The following is a 26414-nucleotide window of genomic DNA, read 5'->3' on the forward strand; positions in this document are numbered from 1 at the left end:
CACGCGTGGGGCGGGGGGGACACCGCGGGGTTGTAGCACGCGTGGCCGGGGGGAGCGCTCGGGGCGAGGACACGCGTGGGGCAGGCGGGCGGGGCGGGGGGGGGCGGGGGGGGGCGAGGTGCGCGCGGGGCGCGGCGCGGGCTGCCATTGGCTGTGGCGGGCTGATGTCACGGCGGGTGTTGGTATAAGTTCCGCGGCGCCTAACGGGCTAGGGTAGTCGGGCGGGCGCGCGGCCGCCGCGCGCGGGTGCGGTGCGGTGCGGTGCGGTGCGGTGCGGTGCGGTGCGGTGCGGTGCGGTACACGCACAGCGGGAGCGCCCCCGCGCCCAGCCCGCCCCGCACCTGCCGTCCCGTATGCGCGGCGCCCGGTGCAGCAGTGCCGCGGAGGAGCCCTAGGCAAAGCCAAGCCCCCGCCGCCTGCCCGGGGGGCTGCTGGGGGGGCCATGGGGGTGGCAGGCACCGAGCTGCCCGGCGGAAACGTCAGCGCCAACCAGAGCGCCGCCGACCCGACGCTGTCGCGGGACGTGTGGATGGTGGGCATGGGAATCCTCATGTCGGTGATCGTGCTGGCCATCGTCTTCGGTAACGTGCTGGTGATCACTGCCATCGCCCGGTTCCAGCGCCTGCAGACTGTCACCAACTACTTCATCACCTCGCTGGCCTGCGCTGACCTGGTGATGGGGCTGGCCGTGGTGCCCTTCGGCGCCAGCCACATCATCATGGAGATGTGGAAGTTTGGGAACTTCTGGTGTGAGTTCTGGACCTCCCTGGACGTGCTCTGCGTCACGGCCAGCATCGAGACCCTCTGCGTCATTGCCGTGGACCGGTACTTCGCCATCACCTCCCCTTTCAAGTACCAGAGCCTGCTGACCAAGAGCAAGGCACGCGTGGTCATCCTCGTGGTGTGGGTGGTCTCAGCCCTCACCTCCTTTTTGCCCATCCAAATGCACTGGTACCGGGCAGACCGTGACGAGGCCATCCTGTGCTATGAGAAGGACACGTGTTGCGACTTCTTCACCAACCAAGCCTATGCCATTGCCTCCTCCATCATCTCCTTCTACCTGCCGCTGGTGGTCATGGTATTCGTGTACGCCAGGGTCTTCCAGGTGGCCAAGAAGCAGTTGCAGAAGATAGACAGGAGCGAGGGGAGGTTTCATACCCAGATCAAGGAGCAGGAGCAGAAAGGGGGAGCTGGGCACCGCCGTTCCTCCAAGTTCTTCCTGAAGGAGCACAAGGCCCTCAAGACCCTGGGCATCATCATGGGCACCTTCACGCTGTGCTGGCTGCCCTTCTTCATCGTCAACATCGTGCACGTCATCCAGGACGACATCATACCCAAGTACGTGTACATCCTCTTGAACTGGCTGGGCTATGTCAATTCTGCCTTCAACCCTTTGATCTACTGCCGGAGCCCGGACTTCAGGTATGCCTTCCAGGAGCTCCTGTGCCTCCGCAGGTCCGCCCTGAAGATGTATGCCAACGGCTACTCAAACAGCAACGGCAAGAGCGACTACAACGAGGAGGACAACGGCTACCCCCTGGCATCGGATAAAACCTGCGAGTTGCTCTGCGAAGAGGGCTCCTTCCCTCACCCCGAGGACTTTTTGCACTGCAAAGGTACTGTGCCTAGCGGGTAGCTTCGAGACGCGATGGGCTCGGGCGTGACACACATCGGTTATAAAGACGAGCCTTTCTCTCTAAGGAAAAATAACCCCCCTCACTAATAATAATAACGATCCTCTTCTAGAGCGCACCTAAAATCTTACGGCTGCAAGAAACCCAAACCTCAGCAAACCTTCTGCAAACAGGTGGGGGGTTCCCCCGGGCAGGGTCGGGCGGGCTGCTTGCCGTCTGCCTGTTTAGGGGCACGACCGTGGGTGCCTTGAGCAGGGGTGGGGGGCGGAATTTAAGGCTGTGCAGAAAGCTCTTCCCCGGAGGAACTTCCTGGCCGCGGCCGGTGTTGAACTACCTCATGACCTCACTGTTAGCAGCCGGCGGCTGCGGCGGGAGCGGGGCTGCAGCCGCCCGCCCCGGCGGCAGCACCGCCTGCGGAGCCGGGCGCCCCGCGGGAGTCTTCCCGGTTCCCTTCTCGTAAGCGAGCCGGTGGCCGTGAGACCCCTCCCCGGCCGGGAGGGCAGCCTCGGGCGGCGGTGCCAGTGTTGTCCAGCACAGGGGACTGTGCGGAGATGGCACCCTGCGACAAAATCCCCGGGGAGGGGATGCTAGGAGCGGGGCTGAGCGCGGCTCGGCAGGGCTGTGTCGGATCCGCGGCTATTGCCGTCAGTGGGACAGTTTAAACAACGCCCAGAAACAACGAATGCTTTTTTTGCCAAGTGCTATAGGACTTTCTGCTGAAATAATAATAATAGAAATAAATGGACTGTTTGCCCAGAATGTGAGACTGTGACTTTGGGACTCGGGAATGTGGTATTGGGAAGTTGGGTGAAAGGCTGCTACAACCACAGACCATCCTTTTGTTGAGGCTCCAACAAAAGCATTTAAACTGCCCGGCTTGTTTAACTTCAAGTCTCAAATGACAGTGAGCCCGAGGAGGTGGGAAGGGAGGAGGTGTTTTATTTTCTGTGGCAGACTGGAACCACAGCTCTGGCCGCGGGACGGCTGTAGGTTGGTTTGTTTGTTTGAGGGTTTGGTTTTTTTTCCCCTTGCGGCAGGCTTTGCATTTTGTTCCCGGGTTGCAAGAGTTGGCGGCGGGCGCGCAGGGCTGTCAGGGGGCGGAAGACACGGGAGGGCAGGTGTGGGCTGCGGGACGCCCCGGGACGGGGACGGGGACGAGGGTGGCACTGCTGCCGAGGGCTTGCTCTCTGGAAGTCCCTGGCTGGAGGGAAGAGGCGATCGGGGTGGGAAATGGAGCTCCCTCCCATTGCCTTCACCTGCGGCTGCTGTGGGAAAGGGTGGACCCGAGAGCCGGGAGGATGTGCAAGTGCGGGGTCTTTTCAGAAACACTCGGGAGAGGTGGGGGGAAAGGGTGCTCACGGGACCTATCGGCGCTCCGTGGGGCCGTAGTGTCCTGCGGGGGGATGCTCGGGCACCGCGTGTGTGCGGGCTCTTCTCCCCACCACGCAGTTCCACGCACCTGCCCTGCACCTCGGGGGTTTTGCTTGCGCTGCTGCTGGGGACATGTCGTGGTCAGTTTGGGGATCGGGGGGGTCCCCGGTAGAGCTGGCTTTACAGGTCAGTGGGGTGACCAGCTACCCAGGGTGACCCGGAGCCGAGTCCCCTAGGGCTGGTACCACCCGCTGCAGGCGGCAAAGGGGGTTTGGGGTAGCGCTGCAAGGAAGTTGGGGAGGTCGGAGGCTGGGAGGGGGAATGGAGCAGCGTTTCTGGCTGCCAACACCTCTTTGCAGTCCCAGTGTGGCCCTGGCTCTCTTGGCTGCTCTGAGAAGGACTTGACCCAAGCGCTGGTACCGAAAGGGGCAGCCCCAGGGAGCGCTGGAGGGGAATCCCCCCTGCAACGGCAGTGCGGGCGGGGATTGCTGCTGGTCTCTGCTGCGGCTCCTGCAAGGTGCAGGGCAGCGACCAACTCTTCCTCGAGCTCTCGCACCCCTCATGGTAAAGCCCCACCTGGCTTTTGTGGGGCTGGGGTATGGAAACTCCTAGTGCTCCCTTCTTTCTTTTCCAAAGCGGTCCTGATCCTGCTTGGAAAAGGTGCTGGGAAGGAGGAACAGCTGTAAGAGCCCTCTCCTCCTCTAGCCCTCTGATGGGTGCTGGCTCAGCTCCACTTGCCACCTTTCCAGCTCAGCACTACAGCAGGAGCAGGGAATGTGCCTGAGAGCCCTTCCCTCCTGCCTCTCACTGTCTGCTTTGATGCCTGTGCCTGTCAGTGCCTTGGTGGGGTTGTCAGCAGTGCCCGAAGTCCTTTGAGCATGAGCCACTTGAGCAAAGGAGGGGTGTGATGGCATGGTGTGGTGTGTGAGGCCCCAGGTCAGCAAAAACATTTGCTCCTCAGATAAACATTAACAGGTTGTCCGAGCAGGGCGAGACCCAGCGTGGGACCGGGACCGGCAGTCAGGTGCTGTTTGCTTCATACTGTACAAGAATTGAAATGCGAGAGGCCGGTGTGCTGTGGAATGGGTGCAGGTACACACGCTCAGGCACTTTAGCTCGGTGAGGGCCATGATTATTATGTAGCATTCAGGGGGAAGTGAAAACCTCTTGATTGTAGCAATCGATACCTCCTGTGTTGTTATATCTCCTGTGTTTTTAATCTTGCCAGTCACTTGCCGTATTTTGCAACGCCCAGGGGCGGCGTAGGTTAGCAGGTAGCAAGGGCACAGAGGGAGGAGATGTCCCACAGTGACAGCCAGCTCCTGACTGGGGGTCAGGCCAGCCTCCAGCAGGCTCAGCAGCCAAACTCCCACCGGCTTTGGGGCAGGAGCCTCCAGCCCAAAGAAATCCAGTGTCTGTATTTCAGTTGCTGTCTGTATTTTTACTATTATTAATTATTTGCATTTCAGTAGCACATGTTGTGGACCAGGATTTTGTTGTCCAAATAATTGCTCTATTTGTTTGGCTGGCTATGTTCATACTTCAGATGTTGCGGCTGTATGTAGCCAAAGCTGAGAGATGAGCAAGTGGCTAATTGCAGAACGACTACAGCATCCAGAGTACATGGATGTGGGAGGGACAGGGGACGTTGGGCTGTTTGCACTGGGCAGTTGACCTCTGTACTCCAGTGCTCAGCTACGATGTTAGGAAACCTCAGGCTTGCAATGAAGTCTGGGTGTTGAAGAACTGATTTCTTTCCTCTAAGACAACATTAGTAAAACTGGTGAAATACAAACTGCACGGTCCTGAGGCCAGCTGGAATCGAAAGAGAGAAATATTGGAGGAAAAAATATAATGGCACTATCAAAGCCAAACCTGACAAACCTTTCCTGTTCCATGGTTGAAAAAGAAAAGCTGTGTAAAAGAATCCTTTGACCTGTTAAAATATTTTATAATAAAAAGGTAGTTTTATAGATACATGCTAAGCATTAAAAAATGGAGCATTGAAGTCGGAACAGTAGCTGCTTAAATTTATTTTAGGGTACTTAGGATTTTACACTAGCAGAGAGTTGGCTCAGGTTAAATACATCTGATAAAACACGCAGCGGTGAATTCATTTGAGGAAAATCACTGTGACAAAATACCAAATTCTTACTGCAAACAGAGCAGGCTGCCTTCTGTGCTGCTGGTTTGTACCTTATGCCACTGCCACAAAGGTGGATAGAGCACAGGTAGGATACTGTCCACCCCCGGGTGTCAGTGCTTACAGCTAACTGGAACTTTGCGGTACACTCACGGCTTTTAGCCACTTTGGCCAGATTGTTACCGTTTTTAAAGTCTTGGTCAAGATAAGCATAACAAAGGCAGCTTTTGTGTTCTTACAAAATACTGTCCTCCCTGTAGGCTTGTGATTTGGGCAGCTGTGTTTTCCACATCAGGGGCTGTCTTTGCTTTGTCCTCCAAAACAGGCAGAGTATCGAGAGCTGCTGAGTTATGTCAGTCCTTTGCCTCTTGGGAGCGTTCCTGGAGAGCTTTTGCTTTCTGGGAAGCCCAGGCCTTGAAATATAACCTGCTGCTTGCTCCGGCACGGGAGAGATGTGGAAGTGCAAGGGGAGCTGGCGGTGGGGACAGGGTCTCGGTGCAGATCCCCACTGGGAGCTCGACTTGAACATCTCTTGAGGACTGGCCGTTCCCAAAGCGCCTCATATCCCGGACTGTTCAGCAATTCCTAATGCGCGGCATTGCCCATCAGTGCGTATCGCGTCGCCATGGGGTGTCGGGGTGGGCACGCGGAGCTTGGCCTCACCTGTGGAGCGGATCCACACCTGGTGGCCTCCTCTGTGGTTCAGGTGAAGGTGGGACCCCAGCCAAGGACACTGCCAAGGCAGGGGGTACGGCAGAGAGGGAGGGAAGAGACTTAAGTTACCAAATGCACCCAAATGTTTGAAAACAGGCCAGGGCTTAGTAGTGTAGAAAGGAGAGCCCAGCTTCCCCGCAGAGGGAGCGGATGTGTGAGCGGGCACACAACGTGCTCTTCAGCTCTCCCACGTCACAGCCGCTGGGCTTTTCAAAGGGCTTATTTATGTATTTATTTACGATAAGGGACATGTTTTTACCGTAGAGAGGAAGGTATTGACAGGGCTGCCTAGGAGTAAACAGCAGGCTGTGATCTATCTCCTAGCATCTCTTGCCCTTCTGGTATTACAGTGCTCCTGCTGCCAGGAGTCTCAAACACCTGCACTGGCTAAGGGAAGGGCTTTTGTCCCCCTCCCTTTGCCAGTCCTCCGTCTCTGTTTGTTTTCACTGGTATGATGAATCCATTTCCCAAGGAGATGGATTTATGAGCATGTTCGTTCCTCTGGCAGGATGGGGAGGATGTCCTGTCTTGCATGTTGCCTTCTCTGCTCTCTGTCAGCAGGTAGAAAGTGCCATCCTTCTAAAAGCAGCAGGGAGGCAAAGGTTTCCTGACCGACCGTGGCAGTGCCCGGCTGTGTCCCTGGACAGTGAGGATGGAAAGGGGGAGCAGGGGAAAGTGCCTGCTGGTCTGCTCACCAGCATCACCCCAGTCTTCCCCCTCCCCAGCTGCCTCTGCAGAAGCATCCAGCCCTGGTGAAGCACCTCGTCCCTCGGCTGACCCACATCTTTTGCTAACTTATAAGACAGTATCTGTGCCTGCACTTCAGGTTTGCAGTGTGCGCGGTACCCAGGGTGGTTCTTCACGTTCAGATGAGCAAGGGCTGTTTTGAAAAGCCACCCAGGCCTTGGATGTTGTTCTCAGCAGACAGCGGTGTGACCCCAGGCTCCCTGAGACTAGTGTTTTGCAAGGATTAAGGTTCCTTTCATCGCTGTTTTTACACTTGTTCTTAGTTTCTCAGGTCCACGAGTAGGACTGCAGCCATTCTTTGGCATCTCCTCCCTGTGCAACAAAGTCTCTTTCAGTGTGAAAGCTTAGCTCTTTCTGAGACTTGAACCCAGCAGCCCGAGCATTTCTTCCCCTTGTTATTCTGTTATTTGAGCTGTTTTGAAAGTGAGCATTGGTCCTAACCTTTCTTCCTAGGGGCAAAGAGAACATTTTGCAATGAAGACACATCCCAGGCTGTGCGGACACCATCATCTGGCAGCTGGGGTAACTACACCCTCTTATCAGAGACATTCCTGTGGGGTGACCAGCTGCACGGGGCAGCCATGGGGAGCTGTAGGTGCTTTTTGTCATATTACAGAGAAGGGCAGCAACATTTCACCCAGCGCTGCCTCTTGGGAGATGCACTACAGCTGTTCCTCAAGGGCCCAAGCTGCAGCTGGTGGCACGGGCAGGCCCTGTGGCACAGCCGCTCCCTCTTGCACCCTTGGCAGAAGGACTGAGGCTCGCGTTTGCCTGCCGTAGAACAAAGTACGGCCAGCTCGGTCGGGAGCACAGATGCTCCCCCGGGTTTTAGTGATACAGCCTGGGTCTAGACAGAGCAGTGCACGCTCAAAACTGGAGTTTACACAGAACTTGGAAGGAGGTTATCTCTCCTGGTAAGTGTTGTAAGAGCAGGACGCAATCCTGGTTCACCTGGATTCGGCAGTGGGTATCTGCTGGAATTGCTGTGTGTAAAGGTGATGAATCAAGCAGAGTATTTCGGGGAGCATCGAGCCTCTACAAATGTTCTTCATTATGAAAAAAGTGGATTTGCTGCTTCTCCATTGCATGCAATTTCAGTTTTTCTCCTGTTTTCTCACCCTCCCAATGGCAGGAGCGTACAACTGAATTTCGGTCAAATATTGCCGGTGCCAGCGAGAGTGGATTGGAAAATATTTACTTGTTTACTGTCCTTGGTAAGGTCATTTTTGCACAAGTGCATATATATTTAGATATATGTGTATGTATATGTGTGTATATATCATTTCCATTATCTATATACAGTGATATATAGATCTGTATATAAACAAGAAATGTAAAGATGTTTTGTTGTGTTAGGTAGATACATAGATGAAGATCTGTATGTTCAAAAGTTGGAGTATTTATTGCAGGTCCTATTGATTGACATTGTGTTTAAATAAAGAGAATTTATGGTACGCTTGTAGTCAAGTGTCCTTGCTTAAAGCTGTTTTGCTGGCTGTATTTTCCCCATACTCTCCAAGACTCTTCGAGTGAATCCTTCAGGGCTCATTAAAAAAACCCAACACCTGAATAGCCTGGTGCTGGCGGGGAGGCACACACAGCCTCCTCGAGTGGACGAGAATTTCATTAGTTTATGCAGCGCTTTGAGCCCTTTGAGTGAGGAAGTTGCATCTTGCTGTAAAAGGGCTTCTCTGGTTTTCACCTCTTCTGTCAGGGTTTGCAGGCAAAGTGGTTTTTAAAAATCCACCTGCTCTTCTGCTTGTTTGGACTTGAAACAGTGGCAGTCTTGAATGGCTACTGTGCTCCTGTGGCAGAGCAGGGCTGCCACAAAAGCACGGACCAGTACAGCTGGGGGCTTTAATCCTCTGTTGCTGGTTACCAGTGCCAGCGTTCCCTGGGACTGGGAGGAAACGCAGACATCCAGTGCAGATGTTGGGACAGGAAAGGTGAAACGCTGCAAAATGTATGCAGGGCTTGTTCGTAAAGCCGGGTGCTGTCTCTGCTCTGCCCAGAAGCGAGCCCCCAGGCTGGCATTGCCGCAGGACTGGATAACGACTCTGCTCCCTCTCAGCTGTCTGAGTGAGGTCTTACCTCACCGGGGATGAGCACCACACACCTCAGCAGGGCTCCTTAGTCCTGGCTCAGCACAGTGCAAACACCGTGCTGCAGCTTCTCCAGCCGCGCTGGTTTGGAGCTTGGGCTGGGAGCAGGAGTAAGGGGTTGAATTGCCCTGCAGGAACGGGGGTGAAGGAGCACAGTGTGGTAGGTCACTTCTGTCTTTATCTTCTAATTAGGATTGGAAAAGCTTCGGGGGGGATCTTTGGAAAAGTATCCTAGTCTCCTGGCCTGTTCTGTTACCTGTTGCCCAGCCCTGTTGTCCTGGTGCTCTTACTGCTTCAGGTGGGGGTGAAGAAAGAGCATAGCTCATGTCAAGCAGGATCCCAGCCCAGCATGTTGCAATGACAAGTATTTTGCATTCTTTATGCCACTTAAGGCCATGATGAAAGTCTTGGCAGCAGAGGCCAGTGTGTGCCCTGCACGTTTTGAGGCTTCTCCTTTCCAGAAACAACAGCGGGGAGTCGTTGTGCAGCTTGGACAGGGAGGGATTACCCCAGGCACTTCCAAAACACGGCAGATGCCCAAATTATAGTAATTTATGGGTTTGTAACTTTGTGCTTGCAAGGGATAGAGAGCCCCAGCTAGAAATGCAAGCTATTGCTGACTGCCGACTCCCCTCCCTGAAGAGAGGATCAGAGTCAGACCTTGAGCATCTGGCGGGGGGGAGCCTCAGCTGCCATAAAGCTCCCCCCACCCCAGTTAAAACAGGACGTTCAGACCAGAGAATGTTTCATATCCCATCTTGTGGAAAGGTGCTTGATCCTAGGAGGTGCTTAGAGCCCAGTCCCTACTTCACAGCACCTTTGGTGATTGCCCTGAGGCTCCCAGCAGCCCCTCCTGGCTCTGGTCCTCCAGCCATGCCAAAGGAAAGGCATTAGGAAACCACAGCGGCCGCTGCCAGAGCTACCTGCAGTCTCGCAGACATGACTTCATTGCAGGCGTAGGCAACAGAGGCAATGGCGAGAGGATCTCTCACCAGCCCTAGAGACGGTCTGGATGCAGCTCCCCACTCACACCACCTCCTCGGTGGTTCGGGGGGGGTTCAGGCTGCTCCACCGCTGAGCTCTGCAGCCTCAGCCCAGTCCTGAGAAATGCATAAACAGCAAACAGCCTCTGGGAAGCCCCTGCCAAGTCCTTTCTCCCTCATGTAAATATTTTTTCCTCTTAAGTGTATGTGAGTGTGAAAAATCCTCCCTTAATCTTTTTTTCTCTCTGGCTGAAGGAAATGCTTATTTATCCCTGGGTGGGGACTGCCCTCTTCTTGATATTTTGAGCCATCAGCCTAAGCAAGAACCACATTGCCAAAAACATTTCTTACCCCCCCAAAGCTGTACTGCTCTTCCTGCCTCCCAAGCCCGCTGGAATCAGATCAAATGGTGCCTACCCCCATGGGTGCCTGTCAGGCTGTTACACTCCTTAGTGGCTGTTGGATGGAGGTCCCATAGGCTGCAGCATGTGGACAGCAAATTGGTTAGTCAGCCTTGAAGAAGCCTTCAAAAACAGTGCAAAATATCCATGGGGTTGCAGGGTCCCTGCTCCAAAGCCTGAAATTCCCATCCTGTTGTATTGGTCTCATGTCTGGAAATGAGTGGCAGTTTTTCCTGAGAAAAGCTGGAGCAGAAGCCTTAGACAAGTTTCTGTAGGCTTGGCCCTGGAAGCAGATGGCGCGGTGAGAGAGATGCTGATTTTCCAATACGCAGAAGAGAAAGGAAGCGTGTCTGCAGGGGGCAGAGGTAGTGGAAGCCCTGATGTATCTGTGCAGGGGAGCAGGCTGGAGGAGCTGCGTAGGTACCTGCTCACTGGAGAATCTCTTCTCACTCTTCAGGTGTTTTCTTACTCTCCACTCACCTCATCTGGCTGTCCTGCTGGGGAATGGGTGGGACCAGGCGTAGGCTGTCACCCCCCTCTTCCAGCCCTCTGCTTGGGACCTCGGCCAAGGTCTGTGTCTCACCAAAATAAGAAGACGTTGCTGTTGATGGTTTCAGGGAGGAAGCGTGTCAGCACGGTGGCCAGCCTTGCACAAGGGAACGATGCTGAGATAAATCTGTATCGGCCTTGACTGTAGATCTTTTGTGATACCTCATTGTAACCCAGACACTACTGTGATACTCTGCCTCGACACAAGTCTGGCTGAGCATGGGACCTTCTTTATCGAGACAAGTTAAGCTTAAAACCTGGAGTGCAGAGCTGCTGTGTGTGAAGGGCTGTACAAACAGCTTTGTAGCGAAAGCAGAGGAGAAAGAAACAGTTCCCTCGTGCTCAGATGAGAAACACCCTCGTAGCAGCCCAGCAATTCGATATGGAGAGATGTTGACATTCTAGGCTGGGTTTTAGGATGGTCTCCCAGGGGGATTTGCTGTGCTGGGCCCTGCGATGCCTTTCCTGCCCCTGCGCCTTCCCAGGAGCCTTGCTAGGCTCTGTGTAAGTTAGCCCAGTTCAAGCAGGACCTCTTTCCACCCAGCTTGACGTATATGAAAGACGTCTGTGCTGTAAACCATCAGGTCACAGATTTTCTGTTGCGATGTGTGTGACTCTGTTCCTGTGCTCTTGTTGAGCTGGACTGCAGTGCCAGATGCACTGGTGTAAGCTGGAAGATAACTCATGAAATTGGTTGTGACAGGGACTCAGTCAACGCTCTACACGATCTTGAAAGCCTGCTTGTAGCAGGGTCAGTGTCTGATTACAGAGGTCTTTGGTGTGGAAGGTGGGAGGGGAAGAGAGATGCTTTTGTGGTTGGGCTGGAGGAGTAGGTGTTACTCAGCATGACAATTTTTTCTAGCACAGACATCAGAGCAGTGTCTTACCCTGGGTGGCATTTTGCTTTGGGTTGCGATGGGTGCTGGGACCTGCCTTTCACCAGGACCAGCCCTTTGAAGTGCTGTGGCTCAGAGACATCCCTCCCCTTGTCTTCTCCTGGTAAGCACAGGTTGTCCTCTTCTTCTTTTCAGCTTCATGAGAGTGGAGTCATTTGTGAACTTGCCAGGGTTTTGCACAACTGAGATGTTAGCCCACTCCCTGCCGTGGGAGATGGGGCCCTGAGCAACGTCAGTAGTGGTGGTGGTGGTGGAGAGGCAAGGCAAGTCCCACCTAAACCTGGAAGTCCTGCTGCCTCCAGCTGAGATACAAATACAGAGGTACAGGGAACAAGTATATACAGTTATAGATACGGAAGCGGGGAAGGCACTAAGCTGGGGGTACAATCCACAGCTATAGCAATTAATTCATATCACTTCAGCACAGCAGCGGAGACAAAGGGGAGCTGTAGGGGGGAGACACATGGGAGTAAAAAAGGGGGAGCAGAACCACAGAAAGACATTTTGTGACTCGGAACAAGGCGGCGATTCCTCAGTAACTGCATAGCATGATTTGTTCAGCTCATTTAAAAGCTGGCTGTGTGGTTCCCCGTCCCTCCAGGGCTCCCTGCTGCAGAGAAAGACCCTTCTTTAAAGGGGATCCTCAGGGCACCTATTTATAGCGTGGAAACCCCTCCAGGAGAGGTTTCCAGCCCCGAATGAACATCTCCCCATCCCCGGCAGCACAGCGACGTACAGGCTGTTCCTCCTGCCATCCCAGCCCCTCCTTCGCAGGCCCCCAGCTGACATGTGCTAGCAGACCGTACGGGGCAGTTGCGGGCATCTCTCCCCAGCGCAGGAGGTGATGACACACCGGCTGCCGCCACGCCGGGCTGGCAGCGGCAGGAGGAGGCAGGGAGAGGGGCAGGGTGCCGGGCTGCTCCGGCTGGGCTGCCTCTCGCTTGGCAGTGGGTGAGAGTCAAGTGAAGGGAGGCGAGGGGTGTGTGCTGTTCCCAGAAAGGAAAGGTCAGGGCGCAGAGCCGTGGCGTGATCAGCTTCCGAGCCAGAGCCGGTGGCAGCAGGGCTGGGGGCCGGGGGGGCTGTGATTTCTAGGCGTGACTTGTGGATGTTGGCCAGGAGAGAAATAAATTAATTCGAGAGGGGAGAAAGGATTTTTGGTCTGGAGTGAAGCGTGGGGCTCTGCAGAAGTGCTGGCTAGGGGCACAACCAGGTCTCCCTACCAGTGTCCCCCCGGACCTTAGAGGGACCCCAAGAGAGGGTGCTGGCATTGCATCTGCGCAGGTTTGGTCTCAGGCTGGGCTGGCTCCAACCCTCCGTGCCAGGGGCAAGCTGTGTGAGTTGGTGTGGGTGTGTGTGATAGAGAGGGAGGAAGATGACTATATAAGCCAAATAAATAGCTGCAGATGCATTCAGGACTTCACTGTCATTTTAACTGCAGTGGATTTCGTGGGAATCACTGCAGTGAGTACGCTGTCACAGCTCACAAACAGCACAAAATTCTGTGGTTTGGTTTTAAACAAACAAGCAAACGAAGAAAGTTGACATGAAATCATCCCGTGCAGGCTTTGCCTTGCCTTCTGTCTCCTTGGGAGTGGTGGCTGTGTCTCTGCACTCCAGCTCTGCCCTGCAGCCCGCAGGATTTCCCAGCTCCAGACCTAAGCCACGATGCTGGTGCCCAGCACTGTCCCTGAGCCCCCGGCTGCTCCCAGCTGCTTTCTTCTGTTTGTGCTTTGGTGCCTGTATCTGTATCTTACCCTCCTATTGCACAGGACTTGCACCTCTGGCATCCCTGTCTGTGACCCCTCCAATGTGCCCACGAGCCCTTCCCTTCCTGCCACCGCAGCTCGGAAAGGGGAAACCTTTCATCCCCTCCTCTCCTCCATCCTGAGCTGCCTCTGGCCTCTGCCAAGACTTTCCTCCATCTCCTTGGGGCAGTGGGAGACCCTCAAGGACCCGTGCTGGCAGAACTGCCCCGACTGGGAGCAGAGGGCTGCACATCACACTCACTCCACTGGGATCGGCACTGGAGCTCATGCGGAGCTGGAGGTGGGGAGCCAGGAGCTGGCAGCTGCTGGTCCAAACAGTGGCTGCAGAGGGAAGTCTTGGCATAGGTGCTGTGTTTTGCCAACACGATGCCTATGTGGGAGCCTGTGTGGCTGGCGGACCAGAAAACGTTACCTTTACTTGGGCTGGCGATGAGCTTTGCCCACTGCATCCAAGTGTAAAACCCCTGAGACAGAAGCAGTCTTTGCTGTGGGTGAAATGCCACTCCAAACTCTCCTGACATGTCAGGAGGGTGTTTCTTCGATCCAAGCAGGTGCTCTGATGGTGGAAAGGGGACAGACCCAGTTTCAGCCATGTAGCCAAAGCAAAAAGCCATCTCCTGCAGCCTGCTGCAGCTCTTTAGCTCTGCTCAGGGCTTCAGGGACAAAAAAGCTCTGGAGGTTTCAGAGTCAGGCACCCCCGTCAGGCACCACGGCACCCACACAACCCTGTATGCTGTGTAGGAATGAAGCGAAGCTCACAGGGCTTAATTCGGCACCCAGGAGCCCAGGGCTGAGTTATTTCATGGTGAAATAGGAGTTTCCCAGCAGACTTCTGCTGGAGTCAAGTGAAAAATGTGGCAATCTCTCCTTGCATTTTTTTTAAGAGTGAGCTCCTATGGGTGGGATGAAATGCTTGGGATGAAATCCCTCAAAGGGCCACAAATCAAATGGCCAAGAAGAGTCCCTGCCAAATGCATTGCATTTTAAATAAAAGCCATAGCTGTGGAGAGCAGCATCTTGATTTGGAAACTGGGGCAGACATGCTTAGGTAGCACCTGCTAGTTCTCTGGCTGGCATCAGCTGGGGTTTTTAACTTCTGATGTCCATGAGTGCCGAAAGATTAGGAGATGGCTTTAAAAAAGCATTTTAAAATGTGTTTTCTATTAGGAGCCTCCACCTGTAGATAGAGGTGCCCAGAGAAATCCAGTGCTGGACAACGGATGAAGACAGCCTGATGTCCATACCTTGATACACCATCTTTATTTCCCTTATTTTCCATCCCTCCCTTTCTGGAGCTGGGGCACTTGAGTCCTGCAACCAGGTTCTCTCCTGAAGCATCTTTTTCCTCCTTTTCCTTGTAGAAGATACCAAGACAAGCCTGTGCATTTGGAAAGTTCCCTCCCAATCCTTGGCACAAGGCAGGATTATACAAAGCAATAATTCACAATTTCCTCTCGGCCCCTAGGTTCCTTCCCGAGTTGTTGAAGCTTTGTGTAGAGCGATGATTTCCTCTAAAATGAACAGCAAGCTTGCTTCCTTCTCGGAGGCCGCTCTGCTGCCTGCCAAGGTGCGATTAGGGAGGGTGGGGAACAGGCGTTTCTGTCATTCTGCAAGCACGCGTGCCTTTGCAGTGAGCGTGTCTGACAGGTACGGAGACAAATCAGGACAGCCGTCTCCCTGCCCCGGCGTGGCAGCAGCCTTGGCGATAAGCGGGAGATGCAGCTGCGAGGTGCGAGTGGGGAGATGAGGTCTTCCCGGGAGGAGAGCTGCGGGAAGGGGTTGGGTACCTGGGTGGCACCAGGGATGCTGCTTGGGCTTTGGCATCAGCGTTGCTCCCAGAAGTTTTCCTGCTCTTAGTTTGCTTTTTATTTATTATCTTGGGGTGTCTCCACAATTCAAGACGTGCCAGCCAGCAGCTGTGGTTTGGAAGGGACAGGTCAGCGTAGCTCGCCTCTCCTGGTATGTCCGTCGTGCACGCTTGTCAGCACGGCGAACGGGTCTGCGTTGCTGTGGCCGTGCTATTTCCAGAGCCTGCGGTAACACGAGCACGTGCCGCATGGCTAGCGTCAACGCCGCTTTGCTGAGATGATTTTGCCATGAGCAGCTCCGGGGGACGTGCGGAGGGGCCCGCAGCTGCACCGTGCCCCAGGGACAGTCAGACCTCCTGCGGGGAGGTGGGAGCCCAGCGGGACCGGGACCTGGGCAGGACCCTGCCCGTGTTAGGGGTGTAAACCTGTCCATGGTCCAGATCCGGGCTGGCGCCTTGGAGTGACATGGAGATGCCCCCAGCCTCCAGTGTCCGTAGCTGTCCCTGAAAAGCAGTCTGGGTTATATTGCCACTGGGTAGAGATTGTGCTGTTACTGAAGCACATGCGACTCGGTAGTGCCGAAACGTTTGTTCAGACTTTGTACGTAATTCCTCAAGACCTCAATCCTCTCTGAAGCACAAAGGCTTTTATGTAAGGTGCTTGTTGAGTCGCAGGAAGAAATACAGCATGAAAATATCACCCTGTTCCTCAGTGACAAACATCTACGATGCAGGACCCAGATTAGAAACGGAGAGCGCCGAGGTCTGCGCTCCGCTGCGGTGACTCATCTCACATCTCGGTGCCGCGCCGCGCTTGCCTGCAAAATGGAGCCTGCCAGGCGCGCGGTGCCTGGAAGGGCAGTGTCTCTGCAGCGGTGTCCGGGAGTTTGGAGAGAAGATGTTTCACAACTGCCAGATATTGTCATTTCTTGGCTTCCACAGCAGGAATCTGAACCTCAGCATGATCCAGTTTCACTTAACGATTAAACCCTTTTGTTACTTTGCCAGAGCTTACCTAGAGTGCTGTGAGGGTGTCTGTAAGACAACTGCTACTAGGTCATTACGTCTCACCACCGAGAGGGTGAGAGAACGGGGCTAGATTCCCGAAGGATAAGATGCAACCCTTTGCACCAAGAGGGCAACCCTTGCCTAGTAGCAGTAGAAAGCCATTTTGTGTTATATTTGTCAGTCAGTCTTGAGTCATCCTGCCTGATCTAAAAGTGACCACATCCCCCACAAAAGCTTCCCATTTTCATTAACCCTAAGTACGCGTTAAATTTCCTTCTTTCAGCTGATGACAAAAAAGGTTGTGTTTGCAGAGAACTTTCTTCCTTCCCCCCTGCTTCTTGCATGATTCATCCAGGGGTGCCACATTCTTCTGTCTGTGATACAAGAAGCAAGAAGCCAGTGCTAAGGAGGCAATTGCATCACGAACATCAATGCAAATTGGGCCAGAGAAGTCCGCAGATGCTAATGGGTACTTTTCTGTACACATGCTAATTTTAGCATCAGCAAAGCCAGGTCCAAGCTATGGCTTTGCCTGAGGAAATCCCCAGTGATTTTAGCCAGGAGTTCCAATTACTGTTTGTTACAAGTAAATGACTAATAGAAACTAGCCCTGTTAGGTCATCTTGTGCATTTCTGGATGATTCCTCCGCTATAGTGTAAACACAGGGATGGGTATATTGTGCTCAGAAGTCACCCGAAACTTTTTCATGCTGTGTTTACCCTGTATGGGATGATGGAGTGCCCAGCTCTTCCCTGGACAGAAGAGTCTGGGACACCCCAGACGTAGATGGTTTCCTGTGCCTGTGTCCCCTCTGTTTTACCCCTTTGCTCACAGTTATTCTGTTTCGATCCTTCCTCCTGAGCATCTCTGTTCAAGGAGGGCGGCAGAGGCATGCCAGGGCCCTGCCCACACTGCTCATCCCGTGCCTGTGCCGTGCCGTGCCTCTCGCCGCAGGCATCCTCATCCCCATCCACAGCTCCTACAAAGGACGGCGATGCAAATAACAAGCACTTTAATAGAGACAATTTAGAGATGAGCTGCTGAGTGATTAAAGGGCTGGCTGGACTGGTTTTTGAGGTGAGAATAATAGAGCTGAATATATGTGTGCATCTCACCCGCTCCACCTTTTATCTTCCTTACATGGAAGGTGTTAATGTTTGACTTCCAGTAATATATGAAAATCTCAGTTACAATTTCCACACAGATTCCCTCTGGATGGACCTCCGTGCCATGGAAACCACTCTTCCATTGCACATCACGGGTTCTTTATTGGCCATTTTGGCACACAGTTGGAAACTCCTGCGATCCTGAGCCCTGTTCTGTCCTCTCACCATCGCAGTGAGCCCTTGGATCGCAGGGTCAAATGTGGAGGAATCGGACAACGTTACACAACTGCTGGTCACTCATTATATAAGAAGTTGGAAGCCTTCAGATTTCAATGCTGTCATAACTATGCAACTGATTTAAAATATAATAAACCTGAGAGCCCTTCCATATCAGACCATCAGAGGGCTGTAGAAGAGCTGCTTGAACCCCTCGTAAATACCAGGGCTGCATTCCTGCAGACGGACCATCCATTTTTAAATGGGGTTTCAAGTTACAGCGGGGCTTCACAGCACAGCCTGCGATTGCTGCAGGGTCATGATGCTGTGAGTTAAGATTTGGCCCTTCCTAAAGAGCAGGGAAATTACAGTAAATAAATCACTGAAATGAGAACCCGGTGTCCCTTTAACATTCTGTCCCTGCCATTTCTGCATGTTCCTGGAGAGGTTTTGCTGGGCTTTTCCTTTCCTTTGGTTAACTTCTGCAAGGGTTGTCTCACTTGCAGCCCCCTTTCTGGGGCCAGGAGGACAGGTCTTGCTGTTGTGTTGTGTGCAACTGAGATTTGCAGGGTTGCAGGTTGAAAGGACGGGTTACGCGATCCCAGCCTCCCTGGCTGAAAACTGAGCTGAAGACAGAAGTAGCTGCTGATGAAGGAGGGCAAGGGCAGGGGCTCTGGAGGAAGGGGTGCATCCATCAAGTGCAGCAGGTCACCGTGACTGAAACCATGAGATCATCAACAAGCCGAGCTCCACCTCGCAGAGAAGTCTTTTTATATCTCCATGGCAGATGCCAACCATTTGCTCACTCACTGGAGAAGGTGCTTGCCAGAGAGCAAAGCAGAAAAGCCCCTGAGGGCTGCTGTGGTGCAATTACCAGCTCGAAGCCGGGCCCTGGGAAAACAGACCTTCTTGCTGCAGTTGTATTTACCCAGGTGCGATGCTCGCTCCACCCATGGATTCCTGGCCATTGCCTTCATGCTGTTTGTGCTGCAGAACTGGGTCGCTGCCCGCTGCAGGGCTGTGTTGTGTCTGCCTGCGATACCATCAGCCGTGTGCAGCATCTCGGCGTGCCAGCCGCTGCTCGGGCGGCTGTCGCTTTGCTTTGATGAAGGAAACCAAAGCGTAGTGTGAACTCAGCTGTGGTGAGGCTGAGCGTTTTCCGCACAGGTTTAGCCCTGTAAACCCTGGGAGTATTTGTCAGCCCTGGCGCAAACCTCAGTGCTCCACCCTTTGATGTGGGTGAGCAGGATAAGAGAGAAAGAATCGGACTTGCTCTCATCAAGTAACATCCACTCATCTACGAGGGAACGATTACCCGAGGCAATTTTGAAAATGGGACTTAAACTCCAGAGCTGCTTTTGAGAAAGTTACTGGAGAATTGTTGCACGAGGTAGAAATAAAGGGTAGCCAGGGCTCCATCTCTCTCCCTGCCCACACAGTTATGTATTTCTAATATGGTTGTCACCGATTTGATGGGATGATAGGGTCGCGGGACTTCCCCAGGAGCAGTGTCCTCCAAACACCAATGATGTAACCATGATTGCAGATAATTGCCACTTAGACTCTCCTTCAAGTTGTTTGTATGACTCCAGCATACACTGGGTGAAATGAATGTGTTTGCTTTTAGGTTACTCTTGTGTGAGGTGAAAAATAGGTTCGTTCTTATTAGATTAAGTACCGTGAGGAGGGGACGGGAAGGAGTGCTGATAGATGCTGTACACTGAAACCATGCATGTGGGCAGGTCAGAAATGGTCTACGGGGAGAATGTCCGAGGGGCATAACGCTGCTTAGTCTTCAAAATAAGACTTTCCTGCTTGTTCTTAGGTGGGAGACAGCGTCACGCGGAAACCCATTAGCCTCAGGTCTGGTTTCAGTGCTGTGCTCTGCAGTTCTGCATGGCTCTGCCACATTCACATCCTTTTCTGATGCCTCATTGCTCTCTGGCTGGACGAGAGCAGCCACTTAGATTGCTGTTCAGGAGTCTCCAGCTTTTCTTTAATCTTAGGAGACAGAGATGAGAAACTGCTACTGTGGAGAAAACAGGCTGAGAGCCCCCAGCATGGGGGAGAGCTGCCTTACGCTGTGCCCTGTGTGGGTTAGGGATGTGCACGGGGAGGATGCCAGTTAAGAGGGGGTTAATGCCACCTCCACCTTCCCCAGAGCCGCCTGTGTCCTGCGGGACCGTCACTGTGCGGCATGGCTATGGAGAAGGGGCTGTGATGGGGATGGCCGTGCTGTTTATACTGCTGTTGCGTTACTTAGGCACTCTGTCAGTCAGCGTCGCCGCTGCCACTGGAGGGGAAGGACTCACAGAGTCCTGAATCACTGACACTTGTGTAACTGCCTTTCCCCAAGTGCTAGCAAACTGTACGGGCCCGCAAAGTCTGCCTTAAGAAAACCTCAAAAACCTGTGGCTTTTCTTTCTTCTCCCTCTTTTGTTTGCTTTCCCTTGTTCTCTTTGCCTGCTCCCTTCTGAGCCATTAACGTTCGTGCCAGCATCAAGTTTTCAAGCTGCCATCGACTATCCCAAGGGGCACCAGCATATCTCTTACTTCCCAGTGGCAGCGGCAATACCTTGCCAGGTCAAATGTCAAAATTTAAGGCTCTAAAAAAGAAACCCTGATCTTTACGAGCCCTGTAACCACTCCCGAGAAGAGAGGGCGCTTCCTGCCCCGCTGCAGCGTTAACATTTCACCAGTTTATCTTTCTACTTTGATTCCCATTCATCAGAGAAGCTTCCCTTTCGCCCTGTGCACCTGCCTCAGTCTGGCTAAAAGGCAGCTTGAGCCCCTGAACAAACCCGATCTGTCCTGGGCAGCCCCTGAAATACTTCCACATCCCTGGGTGCAGTCCCTCTCCAGCAGGAGGACGGGAGCAGAACAGAAACTGGTGACTGCTTCCTCCTTCCTTCCCAAGCCGTGATGCTTAAAAATAACTCACCAAAGTCAGATTTAGGAACAGCTGCTTTTGAGCTGTTCCATGGCCTGGATCCTCTCGCCAAATACTGAATTTGTGTGAACACGACGGAGTGATTTGAAATTGCAAGAACCGACTTTCTCCCGTAATCACCTCTCGCGGGCAGCTGCTGCCCTGTCCCTTGTCCTCTTTGCCACGTCCCAATCCCAAGAAGTCATGCAGGTGGATAATACACAGTTTTGGAGAATAAGTTCTTCTAAGGGAAAGGGAGGGATTTATTTGAATAAAGAATTTTATTTTTGGGTGAAATGGCATCCGCTATGTCTCTGAGTCTAAACTAGTATCTACATTACCTCGTTAGTCATGTTTTACGCTGGGTAAAAATCTGGCTGGACGGCCGGGCCCAGAAAGTTGTGGTCAACGGAGTTAAATCCAGCTGGCGGCCGGTCACGAGCGCTGTTCCCCAGGGCTCAGTACTGGGGCTGGTCCTGTTCAATGTCTTTATCAACGATCTGGACGAGGGGATCGAGTGCTCCCTCAGTAAGTTTGCAGACGACACCAAGTTGGGCGGGAGTGTTGATCTGCTGGAGGGTAGGAAGGCTCTGCAGAGGGACCTGGACAGGCTGGATCGATGGGCCGAGGCCAATTGTATGAGGTTCAACAAGGCCAAGTGCCGGGTCCTGCACTTCGGCCACAACAACCCCAGGCAACGCTACAGGCTTGGGGAAGAGTGGCTGGAAAGCTGCCCGGAGGAAAAGGACCTGGGGGTGCTGGTCGACAGCCGGCTGAACATGAGCCGCCAGTGTGCTCAGGTGGCCAAGAAGGCCAACGGCATCCTGGCCTGTATCAGAACTGGTGTGGCCAGCAGGAGCAGGGAGGTGATCGTGCCCCTGTACTCGGCACTGATGAGGCCACGCCTCGAATCCTGTGTTCAGTTTTGGGCCCCTCACTACAAGAAGGACATGGAGGTGCTGGAGCGTGTCCAGAGGAGGGCAACGAAGCTGGTGAAGGGCCTGGAGCACAAGTCTGATGGGGAGTGGCTGAGGGAACTGGGGGTGTTTAGCCTGGAGAAGAGGAGGCTGAGGGGAGACCTCATCGCGCTCTACAACTCCCTGAAAGGAGGTTGTAGCGAGGTGGGGGTTGGTCTCTTCTGCCAAGTAACAGCGATAGGACGAGAGGAAATGGCCTCAAGTTGCACCAAGGGAGGTTTAGATTGGACGTTAGGAGAAATTTCTTTACTGAAAGAGTGGTCAGGCCTTGGAACAGGCTGCCCAGGGAAGTGGTGGAGTCACCATCCCTGGAAGTATTGAAAAGACATGTAGATGAGGCCCTTAGGGACATGGTTTAGTGGACATGGTGTGTTGGGTTGACGGTTGGACACGATGATCTTAGAGGTCTTTTCCAACCTTAATGATTCTATGATTCTATGATTCTAGTCATAGACGAGCCTTAGTGTTAGCTCACACATTCGTCAGGGGATGTCAGAGCTGCACAGAGAGTTGGCTGAAGATTGGAGATTTGGAAACCAGACTTATGTCACTAGTGCCTCGGGCTTGCGAAGTGACCTTGGTCAGATCCTAACCCCTTATCTGCTGGGTGGGAGAGATAACACTTTTTTCCCAGCTGCTTCGAGATCAGCAGATGAAATGCACCATTTTGAAAATGAGGGAAATACTTTTGTGTCGACATAAACAGGCAAATGCCTTCCCTTCCTCCTTCCTCCTGGCTGCCGATGGGACCACGCTCCAACACCAGCCACCGGCCGCACACTGCAGTGCGGGGGGCTGCAGGCAGGAGCACCTAGCACCTCCTTCCTTCTCAGGGAGGGTCACAGGAGCCATTTCCTCTGTCTGGCCTCTCTTCAGACCCTTTCTGGCATCACGTGGGGTCAGCGCCCAACACACGTCACGCTCTGGCTTTAATCGAGGAAGGAGAAGAGCGGCGCGGAGGCGGGCTGGGCGGCAGGAGCATTGGAGGTGGACGGACACAAACCACCCGTGTCCTTCCCCGGCGAGGCTGTGCCAGGCTCCGCTCCTCCCCGGCAGGAAAGGAAACCCCAGCTCCCGGCGTATGGAGCGGGCTGCGGCGGCTCAGCCGGGCACAGCAATTCATAAGTGTGGTGGAAGGTCTCGTTCAGCCTCCCAGCACTCTGCCTAGCCCCTGGGGCTAGCATGGGGTTCGTAGGCTGCCTGAGGATAAGGGACTTGGTTGTAAACCATTTCCCACATCCGAGGCCGTTCCACTCGTGCCCTTGGGATCAGAGATCATCCGCACTGGAGCCTTGCATGGGAACAGCGCCTGCGAGAGAGACAGCCGCAGAGTTGCACGTGAGAGACGGAGGGAGGACGTCCTCTGTGTCTCGCACTCTCTTGCTGCCTCTTCCCCCCAGGAAGAGTCTCGAGAGAACAACTGCAGCATCACAAAAGCTCACAGCAAAGCACAAATGGGGATGTTAAGTCTCCCTGTTTCCCAAGGGGAAGCTGGTAATGCCCAATTTCACCTGGCCTGAATTCCACCTGTATCCCTGTCCCTTGTTCAAGGCTGAAAACCATCCTGGAAATGCTCGGTTCAAGGAGGCAGAATTTAGGTTAGAACAATCTGGGTAGCTGTGACTGTCTGTTATGGGGGTATGTATGTAGGAAATGCACCAAATTCCTCTAAAAAGAGAGATTCTGTGCTCTGACCAACCACGGGACAGCTGGTTTGAATGTTTGCCAGTGAATCAGAAGTAGAGATCTGGACCTTCTTCCCCATTCCCTTATCTCCAGCTGGCTCGCTGGTTGTGGATTGGGTCTCTGAATCTGGCTCAGTCCCTCTTTACTAGCAATGATATGCTAGGCATAAGAAAAGCTCACTCTTCCCACTTTATTCAGTAAAAAGGAAGCCTTTTACAGGGAAAAGGAGCAGATTTGCTTCTGCTTGTTGCTTGCACAAATAGAGCATGGAGGTAGCCTTGAGGGACACCGTGATGGCTTCATGATGGCTTCTGTTAAGCCACCTGGCCTTGACAGCTTTACTCCTAATTCCCTGTATTTGCTCTTTCAAATCAGACCTTTAAGAACAATTTAGCACTGGAGTGTTGTGGTGGCTGCTGCCAACTCATGGAGTCCCTCAACAGAGCTGAGAGGGATCCTCTCATGTAAGTGTCTCCCCATGTCACAAGGCAGTATGGAGAGGATATTCCTGCTTTTTGTGGTAGAAAACAAAGCCTGGCTGAGCGCTCGGTGCGTTACCAGAGAGCTGCCCCGTGACACTACTGGACTTTCTAAAATAAAAATTCTTTTGCATTTTCCCCTGACACCAGGTTATTTTGCGTAAAACAATTAAACAGACCATCCAAAATCCGTTTACAAGGTTTCCCAGAAATCCTTGGAGCGTTTGAAGCAGTTGGAGGAAATCAGAGTTCAGACCTGAATTCCACAAGCGGTGACGCTAAGTCTGGAGAAGGATTTCCATTGCTTGAAGCCAAAAGGAAACCGGCGGAGCCTTGAGGAACAACTTGACCCTAAGTGGGGTCCCATCTCATCAAACCTGAGAAACAACCCTGCTGTGCTCTCTCAGAGTGTCACCTGCCTTCAGTTTAGTAGCTTCCATCAAATGCTGGTTCTTCTGATTATTAATTTGCAAGTAGCCTACACAGCAACAAATCCCAGTGTAGCAGGAAAACGGAGAACTTCTAAATTAATGGGGGAAAACCCAGTTGTAAAGAAGTCAGTGGTGAGTCTCTACTTGAGCTGGTAGTGCCCACATCGCCAACACCTTGCCACTCAAATGGCAGTGACACTAACTGAAGGGTCCTCGCTGTTGCAATTCACTGGGAGCCTCAAGAGCCCTTAGGGAAACTGCCACTGGGATGCCCCTTTGCGCCAGCCTGCCAGCTAATGTGTTTTGACAGCCCCGCAAGCCCAGCGTGCTGCCAAGAGAGCAGAAACCAGACATTTCACAGGAAAATTAGGAGGTAGTCTTTGCTACTTCACAGCTGGCTGGCAGTGAAGAAGAGATGGTGGTGTCTTCATGTATATCTTTTTTCATGTTGCATGACCTTCTGAGCCTGGCACGCAGCAGTGCTCCTACCTGCTGTATTTCACAGCATTGCAAAATAGTTGGGGCTGGCAGGGACCTCTGGAGATCACCCCATCCAAACCCCCTGCTCAAAGCAAGGTCATGAGAGCAGGTTTGCAGAGCTGTGTCCTTTGTGGCAGGAGGGGAGCTGAAATCCCATCCCAGCACCTTCCTTCGATAGGGTGGGGAGTACAGAGGCAGGTGGAGGAGTGAGGGTGCTGTTTGGGTGTTCTGTTGTTCCTACGGGGAGAAGGATGTTCTGCTCATTGTTAACTTGTTTGGTTTGGTTTAAGTCTGTAATAGTTGAAATAACTGCATAGGAAACTGGGTGTAAGCCCAGCTTAAGGACAGGTCTACTCTACATTGGCATCATACCGAGGAAAGGAAATTACAGTGTGCCACAAACCAAGACAAAAGCATTGCCTGCATTATCTGGCCTGCAGGGCTCCGGTTATAACACCACACTTATCTCTGTCATAATTTCAGGTTTGCAGAGCATTGAAAGGATGTAGTTTTTTGTGTAGTCATGAAATGATGTTTCTGTACCTCGAGAGCATAGTGAGATCCCACATAAAAGGTATTTTACACTTACATCATGTGTACATGCAGTAGCTCATGTTTCAGAGTAAACCTCTTCCATTAAGGCTTCAGAAAGTATCTTCCCTTTCTACAGTCCTCCCACTTGCCCTGATAGTCACAGTTGCAACACTTGAGTGAAGTCTATCATAAAGAGTTGCATGCACTATAGCAGCACATGCCCTAGCGCATTGCACTATTGTCAGGAAAACACAGAGAGGAAAATCATTATTTGCCAAAAAACATAAAACCCCAGAAAAGCATTACACAAGGCTCCCAACTCTCCAACAGTCAAGAGCTCCTGCTGGGGGATTTCAGGATTTTACAGTTTGATTTAATAGTTTCAAAGAGAATTGTTGCTCTGTTGGGAACCACCTTCAAGCTGTTCAATGATTAAAAAAAAGCAAAGCAAACAATGTCCTTCCCACTTCCCCAAAATTCAAAAAAAGAAACAAACAACCCCCTCAGAAAAGCTGGGGCAAGCAAACGAGAGAGAATAAGATAACACAGCTTTTAAAAGCCTGTTGCTTTGCAGCTGTTCACATTCTGGCTACTTTCCAGAGTTAACTTTGATGATCCTCTGCCAGGAAAAAAAGAAGTCCTTCAAACCTAGAATTTGATGAGGACATTATTTCTCAGCAAAGTAAATGAAGATCCAGGTTTGGGATTTCATGATGGGCCTGCCATCTGCATCAATTTAAGAGCCAGTGATCTTCACCAAGACCCTGGCAGAATTGAGTGATATCCTAGTGGTGGGAGACCTGCGTTCTTCAACTGGTGATAAAGGACAAAGAGGACCTAGGTCTTCAGAGAAGTTTGATACCACAACCAACAAGTGGAGTTGTGAAGTTAAATTGGTGCCTGGCTAGCGGGGAGCAAGCTGGACATGTGCTAAGAACTGACACTAACTGGGAAGTTGTGTCAAAGTTTGGCTTTGTTGCATTGGCTGCTGGATCCCTGTCCCATAGGAGAGCTCATGGGGAAGGAGTATAAAATAAGCACAAACTGGTGCAGGAGAGAATGACAGAGAAGAAATACTACCCCTGAGCTGATGGATGCATTATAAAGTGTTCAGAGGCACTGCCAGGCATTCCCGAGGCTGTGACTTGTACCTAGGACTCATGGATGAACTCTGTGCAGGAAAGATGCTGTGTCAGAGCCCTGCAACAAAACAAGTAGCATCACTATGTGTCACCCAGAACATCACCTCGTACAGCCAAGTACAGAGATGCCCTAAAGCACAAGTTTGGGTTACAGCAAACTAAAAGGGCTGAGATGTAATTTTTCCCTTTCTTAAATAAGTATGGTCATAACGTAGCCTACCTCTGGGATTGGAACACTCTGGGGTTCCTTGTGCCCTTATGTTACACCTCTGCTTTTTATCACGCATTAACTGGTGGTTCTTTTACCTTGAT

General features: G+C 52.6%; 1 protein-coding gene across 1 annotated transcript in view; it reads left to right on the forward strand.

The window, feature by feature from the left end:
* Positions 1–442: 442 nt before the first annotated feature.
* The window catches only part of ADRB2 (adrenoceptor beta 2), a 32427-nt gene continuing 6455 nt past the window's right edge, over positions 443–26414 (forward strand). The window contains exon 1 of the mRNA XM_075164410.1: positions 443–1616. Coding sequence (XP_075020511.1) covers positions 443–1616 — 1174 coding nt within the window. The remainder of the gene's footprint in view (positions 1617–26414) is intronic.

Source organism: Calonectris borealis, chromosome 15 (assembly GCF_964195595.1).
Source record: "Calonectris borealis chromosome 15, bCalBor7.hap1.2, whole genome shotgun sequence".
NCBI classification, from domain to species: Eukaryota; Metazoa; Chordata; class Aves; order Procellariiformes; family Procellariidae; genus Calonectris; species Calonectris borealis.